Consider the following 25,273-nt stretch of genomic DNA (forward strand, 5'->3'; position numbering starts at 1 on the left):
CCCCCCATCATCTCTGGAGCACTGGTGGAAAGGGGGTGCCCTTCTCCCAGGCCCCCTGGTTTCTCCCCTGCTGTCTCCCCTTCACTGCCACCGCTCGCTTCGCTCCTGTACAAAAGCCAGGGCTCGTCCCTTCTCATCCTCATGCCTTTCTCTCCGGGTTTATTGTCATCAGACACAGCAGGCAGGGGGAGAGGTGGAGAGAGAGGGGGAGGTATTCAGCTCGGTGCCTTCTCTTGTAACCTGTGCCTGACCAATCTGTCTCCCGAGGGGCTGTGGGGAGCTCCTCCCGCCCTGGCATCTCCTCACCCCTCCTCGAGCCCCTTAGCTCCTGGCACCCGGAGAGGGATGGCAGCAAGGGTGGGAGGAGGGGGAGAGAGGGACTGACAGCAACTGCCCTTTCTCCAGGATGGGTTGAGAGAAACGAAAACCTCCCGAGCTCCTTCCTCTGGGTGTTTTGGAGCAGATCCTGCCTGCCTGGCGGGGTGACTCCTCTGCACTGTCTGTGCGCGTTCCTGTGCGTGTGCTGCTGCCATCGCAGATGTACCCCCAGCTGTCACTTCACCGCGCACAGTCTCTCCCTCTCCCGCCTCTCTCTCTCTCTTTCTCTCTCCCCCTATTTATTATTTACGGAGGATTACAGTCCCTTTCCCACGCTGTCACCTCGCCGTGCGGCTCCTCTGCCCTCCACGCGGGGTGAGCGGCTGGCTAGGGGGGGCTCCTGCCAGCGAGGGTCCACCGAGAGCCCAGCTGGCAACAGAGGGACTTTTCTGCTGGATTTGTTTTGGGATTGTACCGGCTTCACTGGAAGAGCTGCTATTCTCACAGGAGGGTCCATTCCAGCCCGAGAGAGGTAAGTAAAGACATCTCTCTTTTGCGTTTTCCCCCCCATCCCCAGCTAAGCGAGATCAGTGGAGCTGCCCCCCAGGAACCGGCTTCCCCGGGGAGGAGAGTGTCAGCAGGGGCAGCACTGTCTGCCAGACAGCACAGTGCACAAGTCTCGGCTGTGCCAGACTGATGGGCAGCGATCTTCCCGACAAAGCAGAACGGCAAACCTGCTGCAGAGGTGGCTGGTACTGGTTCCAGTCCAGTTTCAGTGCCGGCAGCTGGGAGCAACTTCTCCTAGCTGCAAATGGCACCAGCACCTTTCCTTGCACCACGGGCAGCTCAGGTGCAGTTTTGAGGCTTAAGGGCTTGGTGCTGTGGTCACCAGGTGCCAGGCAGCTCCCAGGGAGCCCTGGCTTTTGTCCCCTCCTCGGGACTGTGAAAGGGGTCAGCATGAGAGGTGCCACTTGCCTGGCCCGTGATGACTTTGCTGGCTATCATTTTGGACTCAGCTGTCTGAGTAAGAACAACCTAAAATGGAGAAGTGAGGACCAAAATTGCACAGGTTCAGCACTCAGTACACAGCTTTAGGATGAGGGGAGGGTGCATGTATCTGTGTGTGTGTGGGTGTGCTCATGGACATGACCACAGGACATGAAGTGAAGGCTGCCAAATCACAAGTAGAGCCAAAAATAAGTCCCAAGTTGCTTTCAGCATCTCTGCAGGCTCAACCCGCAATTTTTGAACTTTTGGGCAGAAGGCACAGCACTGAGTGGGGTGGGTGAAACATAGCACAGAGAAGCCTCACAGGCTTTTCCAGCCCTGACTGGCAGAAGAGGGCAAGAACGAGGTCTCAAATGAGCTGATATGAAGCCCCCTATGGATAGGAGTATATATAAGCATTAGGTGTCTGTATGGTGTGTGTGTGTGCATACATACGCATGCACAGACACGTGCACACACACTCATCCCACACAGGGCATTCTGCCCCCTCCTTCTCCCTCTGCCTGACCAGTTTATTGCTGTCCCTGCATCTCATGCTAATTAAGAGAGACATGTACAACTGCAGCTCTCCAGATTTGGGGAGAGAGGATTTTTTAAGGTATTGCTCCAACCAGGTCATGACTGAGCTGGGCCCCAGGCCCACCACATGGACTGTCAGGTAGCCTGAATGTGCCACATGTAGCACACCCCTGATGGGAATGGCAGCGAGCAGGGTACAGCACTGCTCTGCTGCTGGTGCCTGACCTGCCACTCAAGGATGGAGAGAGAAATTAGGATCTCATTTGGGAAAGGACTGGAGCAGCTGCTGTTGCACAGTTTAAAGAAGGAAACCCTTAAAAGACAGGGGAACCCTCAAAGGCACACAGGCACTTGTCCTAAAGCAGGGGACATTTCTAGAAGTGAGGGAGCCTTTCCAGAATTGCAGACCATTTTTATTCTGAGCTTTGTCGCTCAGGTCTGTTTGGGGGTGGGAGGGGGTGGATCTTCCTCTAACTGCTGTGGGCAAACAACATTTGCAAGGGAATTATTCCACATGAGCGAAAGGCTTGCGGGAGTTGTCTCCCTGTCAGACATCAGTGCTGCCTCTGTTAGTGCATCTTGCCCACTTGGAGGAATTATGGTAAATCCTGAGCAAAGGGGCTGTTTGCAAAGAGAAAGGGGGAGAAGCCTTCTTATATAATTTTTATACCAGATCATAGCTTTACCCTTGCCTCCAGCAAAGTGAATGCCACATGCTAGCAAGGTGCACTCTCAGCTTGGATATCTTCATGAGTTACTCCAGTTTCCTGCCCTTCCTCTGGCCTTTTTTTAAGCCTGGTACAGAAAGGATTTTCTAGGCTGTTCAGCACCACAGAAGCCTGATGAAAGCAGACCTGTGTCTCAGTAGAGCTGGGATGCCCAGCAGTAGCACGGGACCATGAGGATATCTGTAGAGGAGCATTCAAGGAGCAGCAGAGGCTGCAATAGGATGGGGACAGGCTCAAGCCTATGGAAGGGCATTTCTGGGCAGTTCTTTGGTGACTCTTCAGCACTTGCCTGTTGCTGATCCAAAAGACAGACCAGGCAGTCTCCTGCACTTGCCATGTTTGGTTACAAGCAGCTGCTCACACTGCTTGACATCTGTCCCAGTCCTGGGTGGCTCAAGCCATAAATCAAATGGCCATACTGGGATGCTCCTGCCAGCTGGGGAATGTTTCAGCAAGCTACACCACGACACACACACTCCAGTTCTCAGTGGAAAAAGAGCTGGAGTGGGAGTTCTGGGATGTTCCTTCTGCAGCGTGGAAACACGGAAATACCTTGTAACACATGCCTTTTTCCTGCTGTGGCTTTACGAAAATGCCGGCTCACAAAAAAGCTTTGTGTGACTGAGGGTATGAAAACAGCAAGAAGATGTGCATTTTTTCTATAAACCAGTTAAATTCCAGACTCAAGAGATGTAAGGAAAAGTTGTTTTGCCTTTGAGGGGTGAGATTATGTGAAATATATTATTCACATTGCAAAAAAAAAGCAGTTGAAAGTTGGAAAATGTCGGTATTGGGGGTAACATACCATCTGCACTGGGTTGCAGTCCTGACTGGTGGGATGACATGCTGTATTTTCATGAGCTGATCATTCAGGGTACTGGCTACATGGTGTGCAAGGAGCGAAGCAGGGGGCTGTTATTTTCTTTGGTACTGCAAAGTGTGCGCCCGTTTTATTTGTTTACTGCCTGCCATCCAAGCCCTGGAGGCAATACATCATTATTCATTGTCTTGTGGTGTTCTGAAGATGTTAGCTGCTACAGTTGCCTTGTAGCTGATGATAGAGAATTTATGCTCCTCACGAGGCAAGAGAGAGTGGTTATTTTCCTTGCTTTTGAAGGGAAAGGAGACTTCTGCTTTAGCCACACAGGGAAGGAGCAGCAGGTGCAGGGCCGGAGCTTGGGGCCTCTTGGCTCTCGGTGCCATCAAGTCCTTGAGACCAGGTTGCTGGCTAAGCTGCCAGCATTTTTGAAAAACAGCTGTGAGTGTTCAGCAGTTCTGCAAAATGGCCCCTAGGGTCTTGTGTTGGGCACCCGCAAAATTAGGAATGTACAGACTGTGGCCTCCTGCCAAAACTGTGGTTTGATATTCAATTCCGACCACATAAAAATAGCCTTATTTATTACAGCATCCTTATTGTTAGCTTGAGTATCATGTGTCCTTTGCACTGAGTATGGGATGGGGTACTGTGAAAAAAAAGAATTAGTACTTGGTTGGGTAAGCAAAGGCAGTGCTGTGATGCAGACATGCAAGTGGTTGAATGAAGATTGGGCAGGTATTATCTCACATTAAAGTGCTTGGCTTTGCAAGCCAAATAGCATATTAGATTACAGGGCAATTTTTTTTTTTTAAAGTAAAATGTCACTTTCTTGATTCTTTTTCTTTATGAATGGGAAAACAAGAGACTTTCTGTTATTTATGCACTGCAATGCCCCACACCCATCATAGGAAGGACTGAGTCTTAAATTTACAGCAGGGCCATACAAGTCAGAACCTCCCGACAGACTGCAAGCAAAGGCTGTTACTTTGAAGACAGGCCCTGCTACCATGATCCTCCTCACTTCAAGGAGGCCAGGAAGACTCCTTCCCCATGAACCATGCTCTCACACAAGGAATAAAAAAGTAGGACCACATCCTGAGTCTGGAGAAGAGCTGCTAGAGGCAACTTGACTTGGCACTCATCACTTGGGCTCTCTTTCCACTCCTGGTGAGGCTCTCTGCTGCCAGTGCTGCCCAAAGCAGGGCACAGTGCTGCTGTGATTTTGCTGTGAGGCACCTGTGTTGGGGCAGAGGGGCTGAAGGTGGGCCCTGCTCTTTCCACACCACTTGAATCTAGTGATTTTGATGGGGTGTGATCTTTGCCATAACTCTATCTCTTCTGTGGCTGCAAACCCTCCAGAAAACTAAAGTCACATTAAATTTGAAGACCTTCCTCAGATTCACCAAGCCCTGCAGCATGAGGCTGTGATCTGTGTGCTAACCCAGATGCATCCAAAGATCCTGGCTGGAACTCTGGATTGTAAGAGCTGTCACCACATCTTGTTGAGCTATGGGCAGTGTTCCCAGCTTGTAAAGAGCATAATTGTGTCCCAGAGATCTGCAGGCACCCCTGGAGCTGCAGGCAGCAGCTCAGATCCCACACAGTTTGTGTGGACTTTGCAGGGTTGCCCCTCTTGGGTGCTCCGGGAAGGTGATGGGGCAGCAGAAGAGCTCCAGGCTCTCTCTAACAGGCAGCACCAACAACCTCATGCCACAGTGGCAACCAAGTGAGACAGATCTACGCAACCCACCGAGGCAGAAAGAGGACTCCTTCAGAGTCCAGCACAAACACATTGTGTGTGAGCAGTGGGAGTCAGCCTTTCCTGGGCAGGTTTGCCAGGAGCCGTGTGCGTGCTGGGTCACCGATCCCCTCGCTGATAAGAGCTGAGAGGAATTTTACTGCTGGCATCTTGCGCTCTGGCCCAGCAATGTGCGCGCATGGATGGACAATCCCTGCCCCTGTGAACACACCCAGGGCACAGGCCTGTGAGACGGTGGGGAAGTTCTTCCCTTGTTGGACCGTGTTTTCTACCTCCTCTCTCTCTTCCTGCCCCAACTGCTGGAGTGGCAATACACTGCCCTTGCAGCTGGTGGTCTAATTCTGGGAGCCTGGCAGCCGGGGAAGCACAGCCGAGGTGGTGAGTGATGGAGAGGGGGAGGGACTCCCTCACTGAGCAGCCTGGGTGGCAGCAGTTCACCACACTGGCATCTCCACAAGAAGGATGAGTAACAAGAGTCAAGCACTAGGAAGGCCAGTGAGCTGGAAGTTCTGGTGTGTTTCAGAATACAGGGTATAGAAAAAGGCAAAGACAGTTTTTGGGCTAATGCAGACATGAACGATGGCAAACACGCAGGTGTGGGGCGTTTTGGGTGCAAGAGATCACCTAGGCTTGCAGAATCTCACCTCATTTTAGGAATGAGAAGCCACAAGGAGAAAAGCTTATGGCTGAAGTGCCTTGGCCCCCATAAGATACAACAGGGGTTTCTTGGTGTTGATTTGGAAGCCCCTGGATTTGGCAGTCTGGCCATATTGTTCAGGCTGGACTTCTAGCCTAGCACTCCAGGGACAGAACTGTGATCTGAGAGCTTGTATTGATTAAAAACCTTATATTTTTCTATCTTGCTGCTAAACTGATGCACCTCCATCTACTGCTCTGTGCATGTAAACGTATCTTTTATCTCAGGCAGACTGGCACCTTTCCTCTTAAAGTTCTGCTGCATCCTTTGACTCTAGTAAGAGACACTGGGTCGTGCCAAAAGTCCCAGACCCTCAGAGAATCCTTAATAAATGTGGGCCTATATCTACCTTTCTTCTTGAACACCACCCAAATACAAACAAGAAAGAGAATACTTTGGGATTCAGGGCACCATTCAACTAAGAAGTACAGAAAATACCTGTGTGTGCACTGGTAAGGGGATTGAGGACCAAAGAACCAGGATTCTCCCATTAAGCTGTCTTCTCTGCTTGGAACCTTTCCCTGGATTGTACCACCCACCCACACCCCCAGGGTAGGCTTGCCAGGAAGGGGGGAGCAGCATTTCAAATGCCACTGAGCTGGAGGATGCTTATGGGGTGTAAAGGAGGAACTGGGAGCAGAAGGGTGCCTCCCTCAGACCTGCCAGGTCAGGAGCAGCTGCAGTCCTTCTGCCAAGGGACTGAGCGAAAGGATTAAGGGCCTGAGCTACCACTGTCCATGGGATTAACCCCTGCAGGAAATTAAAGTTGCAGAGAAGGCTCTTCACAGCTGAGAGAAAGAGAAAAACTGGGATCTGGATTAGAACTGGCAGGGCTGGTGACAAGCCACCACCCACAGCCAACTGTTCCCGGCTGGATCAGAAAATGTTATCTCAACCTTCATGTAGAACCCCCCTCCACATCTCGGTTACCAGTTTTTGCCAACAGTGTGAGAAAAGCAAAAACATCACTCTGTGGAAAGCAAAAGAGGAGGAAACTGGGTAGTCAACTCACGTGTCCCTCCTCTGAGCCCCTCTCCCACTCCCTCACCCGCTTGCCTCCTCAGCTGCCTCCGTTTTGAAGGGAGGAAACATGCACGTGGTCTGTCGCCTTCAATAATACTTGGAGAAGATGCTGGCACACACAGGGCTGGATTTCTTCCTGTCAACTGCCCCCTCAGCTCCCCTCCTGCTGCTGCTCTGGGCCTCCTCCATATGCCGCACTCGCACTGTGCTGGGACTTTCCTGTCACTCCTGTGTTGGGTATCCTGGTCTCCGCACCTGCTTCCACAGCTTCCCAAGGAATTCCACATCTCCACAGCAGTCTGGGTCTTTCCCAGCAGTGCTGCCCTCTCTGGCTCCCCTTCAGATGCTCTGTACTTTCTCAGAGGGTTTGCTGAGGCCTTATGTCCTTGGTATTTCCAGCCCCTCCAGCATCTCCCAGTCTAATTATTGTGCATTGTTCAGGGAGGCTTTGGATGGAAATAATGTGTACTGGTTAAGGTATGGAATGAGGAATCAAGAAAACTGGCTTCTCTCCTGCTTTTGCCATAGGCCTGTCAGGAAACTCTGGGAAAATCTGGCCAAAACTCCTTTATTCTGTGTAATTTTGGTAAGCCCTACAAGTACTCTTTGCAGGACAGGAGAGTATTTACAAGCCCAAGTGCAAGCGCTGCTCTCGACAGCTTTGAAAATCCTGAGCAGGAAACTAATGTGGGCTCATGGTGAAGTATCAAAAGCAAGGCAGCTGAAATGTCACCCAGCCAAACTCAACAGTCATTTTTACTGTATCATAGTTTGCCCCTCCATAATATGGGGATAAAGTTGATCTTTCTTGGAGGGCCTTGGGGAGGAAATATTTTTTACCATCAACACATTTGCATTTCAGAGGTGCCTACACATTGCCAATTCAAAAACCAGAAGCTTTTTGACCTCTTCACATCACAGAGATAAGGGTGTGGTTTTTATTCACACCAAGTCAGGAATGTGGCAGAGTCCCTTACAATACCAAGTGGTTTTTGCAGGCTTTCTACTTCCTTTACAGCTTTCTGTATGAGGTGCTTTGCTTAGCTGTGACTGATCACTGCAAGTCAGAGGGCACCATTTCTTCTGCAGCTGGGTTTTTCATATGAATTTAAAATGTGCTTTCCATTGATTGTGACAGCACAACACTAATGAATCCTGAACACATGTGTTAATAAATCAGCAACTGCTGCAAATGAAGCCCTCAGCTATTTAGCTTAGAAGCTCACTGGGCCAGTGACACACACTGTATGTTTCTACAGTGCTGCTGAGCTTTGCTACCACCTCTGTGTGCTTTTGCAGTCCAAATAGATGACAAATGAAGAGCTGCCACTGCGACAATGTGACCTCTTGTGATCGATAATTTGCATGACTAACTTAGGTCTCTTGGGGGACCAAGAACGGGCATCATCTCCATGCCATCTGAACCCATTTGGGGTGTATTAATCAGCTGACATCTCTTCCTGCTGCCTGTGACTCTTGCCCCCCAAGGGCTGATAAAGGAACAGGCGTAGAATAACATGCTTTGGTCACTGGGTGCTGGGGTACCACTGTCCCCCTCCATTATGGAGTGATACTAATAAAACATGAATCCTAAAAGCAACAAGGAAAGGGGAAGAGAAGAAGATAATCTCCCTAAAGCGTCCTCCATGCCCTCCCTTACCCTGCTGTTTTTCTGATAAAGGCTAAAGCAATTCAGCATCAGGAAGGGGAAAGGGACTTTGCTATCAAGGAGAGTGTGGGGGAGGGATGAACGTCTGTGTATACTTTCTGATAATTTATTGCTGGCATCTGTTGCAGCCTCTGCTACCTACCCTTCTGAAATATAGGTCACCCACATGCCCTGCCAATGCTCATAAGCCAGGCTGTTAACGGAGTCTGATCCCTGAGCCATGATCCAAGGGTTAGTGCAAAGGACTAGGAGAGATAATCAGAGACAGAAGTTGCTGGGCTCTGTTTTTCACAGTGTCTCATCCTAGTGACACAGTCACCTGTCTCTCTAGCCTCAGTGTTGCTATCTGGAAAATGGAGTACCTTTACATCCACCTGCCAAGAGCAGAGGCACTACCGGCTATTATCTCAGCCTTACTTCTGGGGGTCATTAAATACAAAGTAACACCACCTACAACTATGGTAAGAGCCATTCATAGAGCAAATGGAAAGCTTCGGATAGAAGGTGCCACAGAACTGGGAAGTGTTACTAAAACAGTATGTGGGTGCAGTTATTTGAAACCCTTCCCACTCTCATAGCATGATCCTTGGGACCCTACCCACAAAAGCTAAGGCTTTGGAGTGATACTGCAAACATTACTGGTGTCTGGGTAGAGAGAAGCAAAGCACAAGACAGGGGTAGTGTCTGCTGTAGCTTTTATGCCCTGGCAAGTGCTGCAAAATCATTACAATCTCCTCTGTGTACCCCCCCACTCCCTGGCCCCAGCAGTAAAGTTCCCTGTTCAATCTAATTAGGGGAATCCTCATTAGAGAGTCCTCTAGAGTCTGACAGCAGGCCAAATGTCCAAGTGGCACTTCAACTCAGTGTATTTTTGGCCACTGGAGCCCATGGGCCAGAAATGGATGATTTCATTTTGTTGCTCTGAGCTGAAACTAAAAAAGTTGTCTTTTACTGTCCTATATGAACAAGTAAGAAGAAAAGGGCATCACCAGCGCCACAGGCTGCCCTGTTAATTTCTCCAGAGTCTGGAAAAGACATGCTACTCCAAGTACATGGAAGAAAGCTCTGGATATTGTGTCCCACGGATCACAGGGCATTCAGCTGGCATGTTGCTTTAGGGAGAAGGAACCATCTAGTAAGCCCAGGAGAAAGACTAATGCCTGGTTTGTGGAGCCCTTGGGTGACTTGGGTGACTTCAGAGCATTCAGAGCTCCAGCAATGCTAATCAGCCTTGAGCCCCCAAACCCAAGCAATGCCAGGCGGGTTTGGAACGGCACGGTGCCTCTCGTCTTAAGTTGGGGGCACACAGGGGACACTCCTAGGTCTGGCAGAGTGTTCACTGCTGGAAAAAACCCCTGGCTCTCAGGCTGAAAGCAGCCAGACAGAGCTGGTGCTGCTGTGGAGAGGTTTGAGGTGTGGGCAAGTGCTAGTTGTCCCAGGACTGGGTGTTCCCAGTGCTGCACTGGCAGTGAGTGCAGTTGGCTTGGTGCTCCACAGAGCAGAAGGCATCTCTTGGGCCACAATAAAACAGCTAATAAAGTCAGAACTCAAGATAAGTCAGACAAAAACATTTAAAAAAGAAACCCTCAAAAATCCTCTCTGCTTCCGTGCTCTCTCCTGACTGTGGAATATTAATCACTAAGGGTATAATGTGCTTATGGGCAGTCAATGCGTGGGAGAAACTGTTTTTTTCCGGATTCTTGGAATTAAAATTTCTCCATAAACCTTCTACTTCAAGGTACAAATGCAGAAGCTCACTGTGCTTTGCCCTTCAGCAGCCAAGAACCTCTACCTATTCCAAATCTACTGTTCTGCCACCTGAGCATATGGTATGCTTGGAGAAGCAGGCGGTTTTGTGGAAGACATGGAGGTTGATAAATATGGGTTACAGAAGAGTCCCCAGCACATGTGCAAGCCCAAGTCTGTGCACATATTTGTAAATGTAAGCTAGATTGGTGACTAGAATATGTGCATTTGTACATGAAGGCAGTCACTTTGAAGTCTTGGAAACACGTGTACGAGTGCACACAGGGTGGCTGCTATCTATGGGGTGGGAGTGTTGCGTGTATGTGACATGCTTTTAAAATAATCTTGGGTTTATCAAGGCCCCTCCATCTTTGTGCATGTTGCAGTGCAGGAGACAGCATTAAAGCCTGAACAGGTGTTAATCACTATGCACTGTAATAAATTCTAAACATAGGGAAAGGGCTTATTTTTACACGGCTGCTCCTCCCACCCTGCACTCTCTGCTTGAGCCTTGGTGCTGCCTGAGAGAAAGAGGCGCCCGTGAGGTACCAGAAACCAGTGCAAGAGCTGGACTTGCCCTGGCAGAGTAGAAGGATCTAGGGGTAGACACCTTGACCCTGTCACCATCCCCATGCCTGGGTGTGCCAGTCCTGCCCTCAGCCCCCCACTGTCACCTGGGGATGGTGCAGGTGAACTGCACAGAGCAGCGAGCAGGGCAGGAGAGACACCAGCCCATGGTCTGAGAGGGGGTATGGGCTGAGGGGAGATCACAGAGGGAAACTGAGTCACAAAGCACCCAAGGAAGCTGGTTTTGGGCTTTTTTGTTTTGGTTTAGGTTTGTTTTTTTTTTTTCAAAAAAGCTTAGCCCCCCAATTGGAACTGAGCCAGCTGATACAGACGGGGTGTTACAAAACAGAGCCAAAAAGCAAGAGCACAAGGAACAGAGCTATCTATAACCCTGACAAAAGTTAGATGGAGTGAAGGTGGGGAAGAGGGAAAGACAGAGCGTGGCAGGCGGCTGCCCCTGATGCTGAGAGCAAGGACGTGATCATTTGGCAACAGGATTTGGAGCTGATCGACTCGCGCTATCCAGCAGGCAGATAAGGCTCTGTGGCTGTCAGCTTAACTCTGCCGTTTATTCCAGTGCTGTAGGGAGTTAAATAGAGCACACGGAAAGCCTGCTGCTGGGGAATGAAAGTCAAGGAGGGAAAGGGAAGGAAGAGGCTGTAATTGGGCAGTGTCCGGGGAATCAGGTGGAAGTGGCTGCAGGCAGACTCTCTCCAGGTAAGTGCTTGTGGCTTTTCATCCTCCTTTTCAATACAGACAGGCAAGGAAAGGAGACTTCAGGGTGGCATTTAGGATGGAGACATTTATATAGGGGAAGCTGAAAGTCTCCTCAGTCAGGTCGAGCAGAAGCACCAAATGGGGACAGCTATTTGTTGCGGCTTCTCCTTCAGTGGGGGCTGCAGAGAAAGGGCTCCAGCTCAGTTTGGGGAGTGGGGGGTTGCAGCGGGTGAAGGTCGAACCAGTTTCGGTACTGTGAGAGGTATTAATCTATTTGGTGCATTGACATTTAGGTAAGTGATCTAAACAGCCTTGCTAATGTACTAGTCCAGGCACTGAACCTGCTCATCATTCTCATCAAGATGCTAATTTAAATATTTTTTCTGGTGGTTTGCATTCCCATATAAAATAAATCAGTCACGGGAGCCTGGGGGAGGGTAGGGGAGCCTGGCACGTGTGTGGGGAGAGCGTCCTGGTGGGAGTGCATTGCCCAGCTAAAATAACGGCTGTGGATGTTGTCAGAGCCCCTCAGAGGGGATGGAGAAGGGTTTATATCTGTACTCTGGTTGAAATGCGTCCATCTAACTGCTGCTGCGACTGTGGATGGCACGTCAGAGAGTACGCAGGGGGACAGAAGGGTTCGTGGTGTTTTCCTTTTTCCTGCCTCCTTGTATCCAGAAGGGAAGCAGGAGGGAAGTTGAAACCTGTTGTCAGTCACTTATTGTCAGGGGATAGTTTATGGTCTTTGGGTTTCTAATTAGACTGAGGATTTTTCCTTCTTCTAATTAAGATGCAATTCCCCTCTTTTCAACACTCCCACTCCGTCTCCCCCGCCCCAGGTCTTTCCTTCTCCTTCTCCTCGGAGGTTCGCTTGCTCTTCAGCTCCTGCAGTTGCTGCAGTGGGAAATCCCCAAGCTGAAGCTGTGCTGTTCTAGCCACCACATCCATTTTACCTTAAAACAGACAGGAAGTGCTGGTAGGGAATACGGGGAGGGGGTGGGGTGGGGGGGGAGGTGGGAGGGAGAAAAGCAGCTTGGCAGCCGCTGGTGCCCAGATCTCCGTGAGCCTGAGCCGTGCGTCAGGGAGAGGATGCACAGGTGGTACCAGCCAGCGTGGAGGCGACAGGAATGAGCTGGAGTCTGCTGCCCTGGCAGGGTCACCTTAGCAATTCATCAGGCTAACCTTGAGCATGAGGCTGATGTAGCCACCACGGCAGGCTATTCAAGCACAAACTTCTCTCTCTGGCACTTAGGTGAATCAGGCCTTAGTTCTGCACTGTGAGGTTCAAAATGAATTAACATTGAACCTTCAACATGCTGTGCCTCCTGAAACATCCTCCATTTCTCCTCCAAAAGAGAGATGATGCCTCAAAGGCAACACACTAGCTGGGGAGGGGAAAGGACAACACTGAGCCCAGCCCCACGCTCTGCACCCAGGGAACTGAATCTCATCCGCTCTGCTCTGCTTTCTCACTCCAGGACCTGGCAGGCAGGCTACAAGGTCATTCCTTCTCCTTTTGGGGCTGTGTGCCAGGCTGGCTGTTGGATGTGAAGACACGCTGGAGAAGACAAGGATGCTGCCTACAAGTGCTGGCCACCGGTGGAGGAGCAGGTTCCTCATGAGGTGGCAAGAGGCTTGTCGTAAGTAATGCCTACTCAGGTACTCAGTACGATATTCCTGTTTGTCAAGGGAGTGGGAAGAAAATGGGTCACATCAGGGTTAAGAATAGGGGAGAGGGACAGCTAAGAATGGAGATGTTTGAACTAATTCCTGATTCCTTTAGAGGCCAGGCTAGCTGGGAGGGAGAGTGAGATTCTAAAGCTGAATATGGGCTTAAAGTGGGACAGCGAGTGATGATTGCTTCTGAATTCCAGTGGGCCTGGCAGGTGAGAAACAGCATGACAGATACCATCACACAAAGATCCACCCCGAGCATTTCTCAAATCAGTATCCTATAAGCTGCAGACTCCTCTCTATGGTAGGGGTTTATACATAGGCTGCTGAACAAGGCTCCCAGCTCTTCACAGCAGAACTCAAAACAGATTTTAGAAGGGAATGCAGGATGCGAAGGCAGAATTCTCCTACTGGGCACTGCCACATGTAGTGAAAATCAAGGAGTAAATAAAGAAGATCTCTTTCAAATTAAATTGTAAGCATTCAGCCTGTGCATATTCCCAGTGGACTGGGACTGCTACAGTACCTCTGAGTGCAGGGCAGAGACAGCTAGGGTGATGTGGCCTTCTGGGAATGTACCTGGATCTCAGAGAAGCATCTGGGGACCACAGCAAAGGAAAGGGAACACTTGGAGTGTGTCCATCACTACTGCATGCCCAGGCAACAAGTAGGTCTGTGGTTTCCCTTGCTCCAGTCCTCCTGATCAAATTTGGGGCTGTAAGAAGCTGGAGGAATTATTTCCTTCTCCAGAAAACAGGGGTCTTTGTAATCCATCCTCACAGACTAGACTGCTATATAAATTATTTATAATAAATGCTATTGAGTCTTGACTTAATCTGATATACCTGCATCAGCTTTCTGCCACCTACTAGAGTCACCAAACACCTCACAAAGTAACTTCATATGCCCCTAACACGAAAACACATATTACTCATCCTTCCATAGGGCTGGAAGACATCTCCAAGTTCTGTCTATGGCTTCCCTGCCTCTCTTTCCCATGGAGCTGCATCCTAAGCAGTGCAATGAATTCCCTGGTCTCAGCTCACATCCCAGTGTGATGCACTTCTTGCAAGGAGATGAAAATGAAATCAGGCTTTCTCTTCTCTCTGTGATCTTAGTAAAATATTTCCAAAAGCATACAGCAATGTATGGGTAACAACAAGACATTTTTGGCATATCCTATACATGGCTGCAGAAACTTGGCATAAATCCATTTCCTGAACATAACCACAGCCAGCTGCCTGAGACTTTGTTCCTACCAGCCGCTGCCAGCACACATACTGGTGGAACCCCACAGCCACCCAGTCGGCGCCGGAGGCGGGCAGGCATTTTGAGAGATAAGCCCTGTGAGCAGAATGCCACCTGTATAGCATTACACACGGTCTGCTCTTGCCTTTCTTGGTGTACAAAGCAGCTAAGTGTTATCTCATCATCACAGCTGTCAATCTATTATTAATACTGTGCTTTTGTTAAGCATCTAGGAAAAAGACGGGGTCACTTGAGTGACTCATGGCTCTCTCCCTTCCCCATTCTAGCTCCCATTCTTTTAATTCTCTTCCTACAACAAGGCTGTGACGTATTCTGAACAGAATTAAATATCAGCCAGTCAGTACCTGTACTGCAAGTCCAGAGGGTACAATCTGGCAATCTCTGCTGTGGACCCCAACATTTGCATGCCAAGAGAGCATAGAGGTGCTCGGGGTAAAGATCTGTCTTGTATTTCACCATAAGGATCCATGATTATTGTTAAAAGGTCACACATATTGGCATGGCCTGGGCTGATGTACACCTGAGCTCTCAACTGTAGGATAGCAAAAAATTCTTGAAGGGTTGAGAAAGATGGATAAAATAAGAGAGAACAGGGACACTCTCTGAATGCTTATCCCTTGGTCCTTGATAAAGTCATATAGCTTAGGATCCAAAATGGGTACTTCTCCTTAGGCTACCAGTCCACAAATCTGTCAGTTCTCACAAGGATCTCTGGGAACAGAAAAACACCCTATGCAGGATGACAGGGTTTGAGCATGAAGGCACCTTGCTGACAGAAGCCAAGTTGATATAAAAAATGGGCTATGGGTCAGACTGAGCTCTAGAGAGTGGCACAGGGGAAGAGAGGAAGAGCATGGCTGACTTCAGAACTGTTCCAAGGAGAGCTGCTCCAGAGCTTGTGTCTCCATTGGCTCCCTCTCTTGTGGCAGTCCTTTCACAATTCCTTTAGGGTTAAGAAACAAAATACCTGTGTGTTGGTTCTTTGAAAAAAAGCAGGACAAAAGAAACTGATTTTCAGTTTAGGAAAGAATGGTTAGACAATAAATGCGTCCGCTTTAGCCACCATTCACCCCTAAAAAGACCCCTAAAACCGACCCCTAAGTGACTGCCTTCTCTGCAGAAAAGTGAGAAACGGAGAGGACAGGGCATGACATACAGACAAACCTGCTTCAGTTTTAGTCAAATGCTTAAACTTGTCACCTTAAAAACTGCGAGGGAGCTGAATTTGCTTCCCACATTGAAAAATTGTGGAATTCATTGTGCGAGCTCAACTCCATGAAAGGAATTAAGATGAAGGATGCAAATGTTTTACATAGTCTGCTAAAACATAACTCCCACTCCTCTAATGACAGGAGGCACAAAGCTCGCTTCCCTGTTGCTATTGCTTCTTTGTCACAGAAATGAGAGTTTTAGAAGCCACTGGCACCCAGGGAGGGTTGGTAACAAGTGTCCTGATTCCACTAAGAGGATCTGGACCCATGTCTGGAATGGCAATCCAGAGCAGCCTCTAAAAAAATGCAGATTTGTGGACTGTCTGATCTTAAGTTTGAGACACTGAAGGGTGCACACGGTAACCCTTTTCCTAACACCCCTTTCTTCAGTTACCAACCTGCAATTTTTTTCCTCATTCCATTGCTGTGGGCAATTTTAGTCAGAGGAGGTACTTCTGGGGCTATTGCTATAGGATCATGAAACTGTTTTGAGAGCAGTGGCAAGTTCCAGGTGTCCAGTCCAGGGACTTCTTACTTTTTCCCAGCTTTCTTGGTCATCCCTTTGTAATGTAATCTAACTCATTAAAAGTGGACACAAGGCCCACACGACACCCTATGAATATGGTAAAGCAAACAATATCCTGATGTAGAGGCTAACTTGGAACCTGAGTCTGATCTATCACAAATCTTAGAATTCAAACTGTAGGAGCGCAAATGAGATGTAGGTTGTTTTGTTTTCCTTTTTCTTAAAAGCTCTTCATTAACATGTCTATTCCTGAAGAAAATAGAGCTTCTTAAATGAAAACTAGTCCCTCCTCTCTCTACCCTGACTTTAGAAAGAGTTGTCCTTTATCAGAGGTGACACCTCCCACTGCTCTCTGCTCCATTCTCCTCTGACAGGTACCAGTGCTCCAGTATCTGTCAGCAAAGTCCTCTGGGATGCACTGTTCTAACTTTTTTGTGAAGCTGGAAGGATATTTACTTGCTCATAAAAAAGAAAGGCTAAGAGGAAGGTTACAGTGTGAGGGTGCAGGCCAGCAGCAAAGGGATGTAGCTGTGAGGAAACTCATTACACTGCAGGGCATTGCAGCGAAGGGTCCTGCTGTGAGGGTTGTACTGTGGTCGTAGCTGTGCTCAAGGTGGCGATGGGTGAGGGTGGGAAAGCACTGCTCTAATACATGTACTCTTTCTTTCCTGCTTTTCACCCACCAGTGCTTGGCTGTTGGCTGTCACTATGTGCTGCTGAGTCCTTCTTTGCTTGTCCTTCCTCCTGCAAGTGCAACAGTGGCAACCTGGAAGTGGACTGTAGTGGCTTGGGCCTCTCTTCCATTCCCTCAGACATCCCCACAAACACCAGGACCTTCCTCTTTCTCAACAACAAACTCAGCATCCTGCCAGGGGCAGTGTTTTCCAACCTCTCCGCTCTGCAGAGGCTGGATCTATCCAACAACTTCTTGGACCAGCTCCCTCAGAACATCTTCAGTGACCTGGGGAACCTCACGGAGCTCCAGCTGAGGAACAACAGCATTAGGGCCTTGGACAAGGACCTGTTACAACACACGGCCCTGCTGCGTCAGCTGGACCTCTCCATCAACGGCCTGGCCCAGATCCCCTCGGGAATCTTTGACGACCTGCCTGCTCTCCGCTCCCTCTCTCTCAGGTCCAACCGCCTGCAGAGCCTGGACAGGGTGACCTTCGAACCGCTAACCAGCCTGCAGCTACTCCAAGTTGGGGATAACCCCTGGGAATGTGACTGCAACCTCCGAGACTTCAAACACTGGATGGAGTGGTTCTCCTACCGAGGTAGGTGCTCGCGCTGCGGGAGTGAAAGCGCAGAAGTGCTGGTCTTCCACGGAAGGGCAAACAAAGGCAGGGGAGAAACACGAGCAGATACATCTGTGGGGTCAGGCTGACCCGAATGACAGGTCTCAGCCAAAGAATATGAGGACCATACCACAGTTTAGTGCCACTGCACATTTGTATAACAACACTGCTAGGCCGGGGAGTCCTCTGCAGCCCCAGATCTCCTATTTCCTTGTTTTGTTTCTAATCTGAACAATTACTCCCCTTCCCCCTTTTTTTTTTAACCTTGGGAGAAGAAAGAACTTTCCCCAAGTAACATCAAAATTTTAGGATTATGAGTTCACCTCACCCTTTCTGCCTAAAGAGAAGAAATGCTTTTCACACTTGAAAATAGCCATCCCATTCTCTTTCTTAAGCCAAGAGAACTAAAAGTCAGATTTGGCTATAAAGCATCAGGTTTTCTGCCAACAAAAGAACCATAGGCAAAGGTGCCACACCCCAACTAATATTGGTAAACCTAAACTGAAAGCTCAAATTTACAAGCCAGGCCCCAAGTCAGACTGGCTATAAAATCATCATTTTAAAGCAAGAAGTTTTTGACAAGTTTGTATTTCCACCTTTTCCTTGAAACAGAGAAGGCTGAAAGGTACATATCACTTATGGGGAATGCTGATGGGATGACATATTTTTAGGAGTTGCAACTCAAAGAAAGATGGCACATTTTACAGGAATGACGATTGAAGGCCTGACCTTCTGTTGCTGAAGCCAACGAGTAGGAAAGGGTCTCAAATCATGCGGATAGCAACAGTCAGCTGTCACATCCCTGCTGATCACAGCCATGCTGCAAGAAGATTATCTCTGCCTATGGCTACACTGCAGTCTGAAATATGCATTTGTGTGAGCAGAATCAAACAAGCATACAAGTGCCACTGTCCTCTTTTTTCATTTTTGGTTTGTTTTCTTTCTTGACTCCCATATCACACGATATGTTGATGGAAAGCACAACAGAGGTAACTTTGTTTTTTAAGTCCCCTTCCAAAGAAATTGCCCAAGTTCACTCAGGCATTTGTTTCATCATCTGTCATTATTTTCACAGAGATGGATTTGTTGTTAGAAGATGGGACCATGCATCTGTTGTTATTTTGAGAAGACACAGCCTGGTCCTATCTTTTTGCTTTTATTTCTCCTTTTATAAAATGGTTCTACTGACACTTACATAACTCACTAAACAATATGGGGCTGACTTAATAAATGGTTTCAGAGGGCTTTCATGTCTTGGCCTGAAAGATGTCTGTGCAGATATCATGCACCATGAGCTCTAGTGCGGAATCCAGCTTAGGCAGAATCATATCAGCCAGCTGACATGGCTGAAACTTCTGCAGGGAAAATACTTAGCAGACATGAAAGGGGGCCCATGAACTCACCCCACCTCAGGATCTATCTCTGCTGTCACTGTCACAAGACGAAGCTGTGATTCACTCCTGTTATCTCTATTGGAACAGGTGGCAAAATCGACCAGCTGGCATGTACCCTGCCCAAGGAGCTGAAAGGGAAGGATATGCGAATGGTACCCATGGAGATGTTTAACTACTGCTCCCAGCTGGATGACGAGAACAGCTCTACCGTGCTGGACAATACTGGCCCACCCTGCACTAAAGGCAGCCCAACTCCTTCCAAATCTAAATCAGGCCCAGAAACAGAAGTGGAGCCCAGTGTGGGATGCCCTCAGAAACAGCGGTACAGGCCCGTGAGCGTGCGCCGGGCCATTGGCACTGTGATCATTGCAGGGGTGGTTTGCGGCATCGTTTGCATCATGATGGTGGTGGCAGCTGCTTACGGCTGCATCTACGCCTCCCTCATGGCCAAGTACCACCGGGAGCTGAAGAAGAGGCAGCCGCTCATGGGTGACACAGAAGGTGAACATGAAGAACAAAAACAAATCTCCTCTGTGGCGTGAAACTCTTCTAGGAAGGAAGGGACAGCGATGAAAAAAAGGTACCTGAGAGCAGTCAAGCATGGGGCTCTCCCAAAATACATCTTCCCAGACAGAGAGACAGACTGTGCTATTGCTCCACTCACCCAAGTAGTGCAACATGCTTCTGGGGGGTCAGGGCACCTGGCTCAATTTCTTTTCCTCTGCCCCAGGCCCATTTTGTGCTCTTTCACCCTTGGGGCCTCCCAGACAAAATAAAGTAGAGTCAGACCTCGAGTGCTTGCTGTGCCTCATGCCCTTGCACAGAGCTTCCCTCACATGCCTGCTGCAAAGGCAGCTGGCACATTCTGGGAACCTGTGTTGTTCTCTCAGCTTCGGTCCTGAGTCATCCTGTATCCTGTCAAGAGTTCTCTGCAAACCGAGAGCAGCTCTGTGAAAGCTTGTGTGGGAAGCAGGACACCAGAAGTGTCCATGCCTCACTGTTAGGGTCACTACCTGCAAGTCAGTGCTCCTTACATCAGAAGGGAGGGAAGGTCCCCAGGGTAGGACAACAGTCAGTGGGAGAGTTCCTTTCTCATTTTTAAAGGTGGAAAGATAACCTGTGCCACTTTAACACACTGCCAGGAGCACAGTGTCCTTCTTTTTGCTCCTGGCCAAGTCCAAATCTGTGAGCTGACACACATGTCATCTCCTATAGGTGCACAGACACAGAGTCACCCTCCTGTACACACACACACTGACTCATTCTGATCCCAACACGCACACACAGCCAGCCACAGTTCCAGATATCCAGGCACCCCACCTGCACATGCAGAGCCACACATGCCCATGCTGATCTGCCCTCTGTGTGTTGAATACATTCAGCCACTTTACCTTACCCTGATCACAGCACTGCATATCGCCTTCTGCTTCAGACAAAATACATGCACACTGCCACTGAGGAGCTAACAGAGACATCTCAGCCCTAGTGCAGAGCCAGTGGAAACTGGCAGGAGACGGCAGAGAGAGGCAAAGTTATTGAGATTACAGCATGAGTCTGTGAAAAAAATAAGGTGTATTCTTCTTATCTGTTTTATGTTTTCTCTGATAAATGGAGAGAGTAAGGATACGAAGCCTCCATTTAGAAATGTTTGGCTGGCAGAGTAGAACTGGGTCATCAGGAAAGACTAGAGGAGGAGGTGGTTTACCAGCCTCAGTAGCGTAAGCCACGCTGAGTAGTGTGAGCCTGGGGAAAGGTGTCAGGGGAAGAAGTCACACAACTGGCATGGCTGGCAGAGGGGCCAGCACGGCGTGTGGAGCAGGGTGACGCAGCTGAGGTGACTGAAGAGCGTGGGCGCAATTCTGAGGGGTCTTGAGCTGAAGGCTGAAACCTGGATCACAGCGTGGCAGGTGTGGGAGAGCCCAGGAAGGGTCTGGCATGGAAGGCAGCACAGCCCACACACGCTCCCCTCACCATCACTGGTGTGTTTGACGCCATCCACAGTTGCACACGAGCGTGCCCACACACGCAACTGCGCACACTGCCACTGTCACGTAGGGTGACTTCCCCCAGTCAGACTTTAAAGCCCTCAGACTGCAGTGCCTCCTATTAGTCTTTGCTCATTCTGACCTGACAGGGGGAAAAAAAAAAAAAGTGAGAGGGGAAAAAAAAAATGAAAGGAACTCGACATAAGGACTCATTTTGTATCACTGGAAGTGGGATAAAATGCTGTCTCCAGGGGAGAGTGCACATTGCCATGGTAACCTGCTCTAACCCGTCACAGTGGGTATTCCTGGGCGAGGAAGATGACACTGGAGGTCGTGCATCCACAGTGCCTGTGGATGGTGTGATCCCTGCCATCAGGAAACAAGCTGGCAGCCAGCCCAGCTTTGCAGGGTGTTTCGCTGGCAACCTGTGTTCAGAGCCCAGCATGCACTGCAGGTGGACCCTGCCAGGGCACATCACCTCTTCCACCTGCTCCATCTGAATCCCGATGCCTTCGGACATCTCGCAGCCCTCCTGCTCGCTGTGACCGGATCCCTGCGGAAGCAATGCACGCTGGCTCCTCACCCCCTTCTGGCTCCAGACAGGTGGTTGTACTGACCCACGGGCACACAACATCTTTAATCAAAGCCTGGAGTGGTAAAATCCCTCCTGCTCTACCCAGGGTCACCAGAGGCAAGGAGACAGGATGCTCTGAACTGTTTAAGCACGACTTTCCTTCGACACGGGGATGCATGGGACGGGGGAGGATGTTCTTCAGGAAGCAGAAGACAAGGCTGCCATGGAGGAACAACTGGGAGAAGCAGTCCACCCACAAGTGTGCACACAGATTCTACCCCTTCTCCCAGCACACTGCTTGTGAGGAACTGGAAGAGGAGGAGGGGGGCTGGCAAGACGTGAGGAGGAAGGACTCTCACCCCATACACTGTATAGCCACTACAACCATCCCATCTGCTCCAAGTGTAGCCCGTTCTGAAGGGCAGAACTGGTGCACTGCAGACTCCATATGCGTGTCACTGCTGCTCCACATTCCCAGCAAGCCAGGACTAGACTCTGCCTGCTGGATCCAAACCTCTCCCCAGCCTCCCTCTCAGGGGAACTTTTCCCTTTACCATACTGGACTCCACAATCATACTTGAAATGGGACTTGAGTCAGAGTGGTATATTTATAGACCTATATTTTACTTGCATCAAAAAATGGTGAAATATTGCACAAAAAAAATGGGATCTATATATGTGTGTGTGTGTATATATGTGTGTGAGTGAGCAAGAGAGTGAGAGACTGTTTTAAAGGGAATAGACCAGAGGTAAAATGAATGGGAGAAAGGCAGGGCACACTGCAGGGGTTGAGGGGATGAAATCCTCCTTTCCCTGCACCTTCCCTGTGACTTCCTCCAGCCCTGACCAATTTTTCTTTGTTGCTAATAATATTTTCTATATCTTGTGTTGTGGGGCTGATGATGACCTTGCCCATCCTTTCCTTTTTTGTTTTAATTTATACAGCAGAAAGTCTGGATTTATCTCAACCCTAGACAAGGGACTGCTATGTTTAGAAACCCACCCAGGAAAGGAGAGAACTGAGTGCTGCTGAGAAATATGAAGGCTGGCTGCTATGGGGAGTCCCACTGAAAAGCAAATACTCTGCTGGGAAGGATGAGAACCTCTCACACGCAGAGTAGAGTAACTGGGTTCACTGGGAAATACCCTCTTCATGCCACTGTTTGCAAACAGGCTCTTGCTCCTTTCCCTAGCACACCTGGAAAACAGGCTGCCCTGGTGTGACTGAGCTGCTGCACTGTCCACAGGCACACCAGGGAACACGGTAGCTAGCACGGTCCGAAACAAAGCTCTCCTGTGGGATGCTGGATACAGAATGACACCCAGTGCTCCTTGCGTGCTCAGCCAATGGGTTCCTTTGGTGTGTGGAGACAGGGGCTCCTGTTATCCCTGCAGGCATGGCTAGGCATGGGGGAAACCCCCCTGAATGCACCCTTTGGTGCAGGCAGGTGCACCACAGCTCCACGCAGGCGCCTGCGCTCAGGAAATGGGATTCTGGGGCAGGCAGGTCCAACACATGCCAGGGCGATCTAGGGGCTGGCAGGGCCAACCAGAAACACCCCTTCTGCTCCCCCCCACTCCCCTTCCCCACACACCCACCTGTGGCACAGGCACATTTCTTGCAGGGAACAGATGGCACTTGTAATTCCTTTTTCTTTTTTGTTACCGTTTGAGGGAGAGCGACAAGATTTTCTAAAATGATTGAATGGAGGTTTCTTTGGCATGAGACAGAAAATTTTTAAAGGTATATTATATTTCTGGCTTGTTGTTACAGAATAATAATAAAGAATGTATTTTCCTATGCTCCTTCTTGTTTAAATGAGATCTCTGATAATAACATTCCCTCTCTCCTTGCCCCCTGCAAAAGCAAACACCACAGGGATACAGCCAGACAAACGAGAAAGCCCCTCAATTCCCATATATGTATGCTGGTTTGTACACACAGTTGGAACTTGGAATGAACATGTACACACACACATACACACAGAGTATATCAGTGTAACTCAGGGTGAGGCTCTAGGACTAGACACACAGTCAAGGTGAGACCCTAGATCTAGAAACACACACACACACAGCGCTCCGGGGACACAGCCAGACAAGGGTGATTGTGTAACAAGGATAAGATACTGTGGCAATCAGCTCATTACATAAAAGTAGAAAGGGCCAAATTAATCCCTAGTGTAAGAACGCAGAAGCCAACGGAGTTATATTCAGGTCAAATTTGATTCCAAAAGCCTTTTTTTTTTTTTTTTAATTAGAACGTAATGTAACAAATAGTGAGCTATGGCTTCCTACATCTCCAGATTCCTGACCCTCTTGAGCAAGGTTATTTTGAAATGGATGGAAATTGCAGTCTAATCCTATTGCACCCCAAGTACACAAGCTGTCACCCCTGGAGCTAAAAGAGTCTCTCCACCAGCTGTTCACTGGCTTGGTCTATCACACACAGCTAAGAAGTTTAAATTCCCCACTTTGCCACTTTCAGTGCTAAGCATACACAATTCATCACATTCTCATCCTGTGAGAAAAAAGCTCATCCTGACGCATGTGGAACCACAAAAGATGTTAAGCCCCACCACAAGCAAAGCCTTGTGCCACCGAACTCACACTGTTATACTCAAGTCACCCTGTTAGTCTCAGGCTGATCTTCAGAGAGAAACTGGGAACAGAACCCAGATACTCTTAATCCGATAAGAGCTGAAGCATCTGTGCTGCTAAAAAGGTATGTGCTGCAAGACAGTCACCATTATTGTTTAATAGTATGGTGTCTATGACACATAGTTTAGTCTAATTTTGCCATGTAGGTAGAGGAGTGCACACAGATACTGCTAAGCAGTTCATATAATACCAGAAACACAGAGCAGAAAAAAAGCAAAGCCAACACACTCATCTGATGACTCCAGGCTTTTTCAGTTCATGAACTATCTGGGAGCAGGCTGTAATTTTCTGCAATTTGATTATTATAATTTGATTAGTATTTTATATCAGCAAATGTATTTGTCCTGCCTACCTCTCTACTCATGCACACATATAACACCATATATAACCATGTAAATATGTATATATAACATATAAAATGTATAAAATAGAATTCCTCTTCAGTATCTTGTTCATCAGCAGACTGCTGTGCTGGCTTGAAGAGCATTTGCCAGCATTGATTGGAAGCACAGGTCAGAGGGTCAGCTTCTATCCTCTGATCAGATAAGTGCAAGTCCTAGCATGGGATTTCTGAGGACCAAAAAGCCCTCCCTCCAAGAACAATACAAACAAAAGAATAACCCTCCCCAATGAGGACGGTTACAGAATGAAGTGCAAGTAAATAAAGATTTCCCGTGTCATTTCGGAGAGCTATTCCCATCTGTGGGAGCCCTGGAAATCTGGGGACAAGGCAGCATACCCACAGCTTTTCTCCCCATAGAGGATGGGGGGAAAAGCAACCAACAGGGGCCAGATCTGTCCTTCCCACTGTTATGCTGTGCTGCAGCCAGGCAGACACCATGTGCAGGGCACCTGGAGCCAAGGAGAAAGCAAAGCGTGATGCTAAGAATAACTCTGCCTTGCATGGAGCTGCTGGGCCAGGACAACAACGTGCCACTCTTTGCTTGGGGCTCCAAGCAGAGATCTGCCCCTTCACATTTGCCTTTTCTGTGTCCTAACTTGGGAATAAATTTGTTTTGTTACAACAGCCACAGAAAATCAAGTCGCAAAGGGCGCCGAAGGAGCGAGGAGCGCAGGTATTTCATTTGAGGCAACACGCACAGACCATACCCTGCG

General features: G+C 48.9%; 2 protein-coding genes across 3 annotated transcripts in view; one reads left to right on the forward strand and one right to left on the reverse strand.

Moving 5' to 3' along the window:
- Window positions 1–25,273, reverse strand: part of CACNA2D4 (calcium voltage-gated channel auxiliary subunit alpha2delta 4) — a 130,575-nt gene that overhangs the window by 36,234 nt on the left and 69,068 nt on the right. The gene's annotated exons all lie outside the window — the stretch shown is intronic.
- On the forward strand, window positions 303–23,302 carry LRTM2 (leucine rich repeats and transmembrane domains 2). Of its 2 annotated transcripts, XM_017804925.1 has the most exons (5): window positions 303–850; window positions 11,429–11,568; window positions 13,047–13,208; window positions 16,935–17,525; window positions 19,028–23,302. In XM_017804925.1, exons 3-5 carry the CDS (start codon window positions 13,142–13,144, stop codon window positions 19,480–19,482), a joined length of 1,113 nt encoding a protein of 370 aa, XP_017660414.1. In that variant the 5' UTR covers window positions 303–850; window positions 11,429–11,568; window positions 13,047–13,141; the 3' UTR covers window positions 19,483–23,302. The 2 variants fall into 2 exon arrangements, with proteins under 2 accessions (XP_017660414.1, XP_017660416.1); XM_017804927.1 differs by lacking the exon at window positions 11,429–11,568.

This window comes from Lepidothrix coronata, unplaced genomic scaffold (genome assembly GCF_001604755.1).
Source record: "Lepidothrix coronata isolate B3197 unplaced genomic scaffold, Lepidothrix_coronata-1.0 Scaffold10, whole genome shotgun sequence".
In the NCBI taxonomy this organism is placed as follows: Eukaryota; Metazoa; Chordata; class Aves; order Passeriformes; family Pipridae; genus Lepidothrix; species Lepidothrix coronata.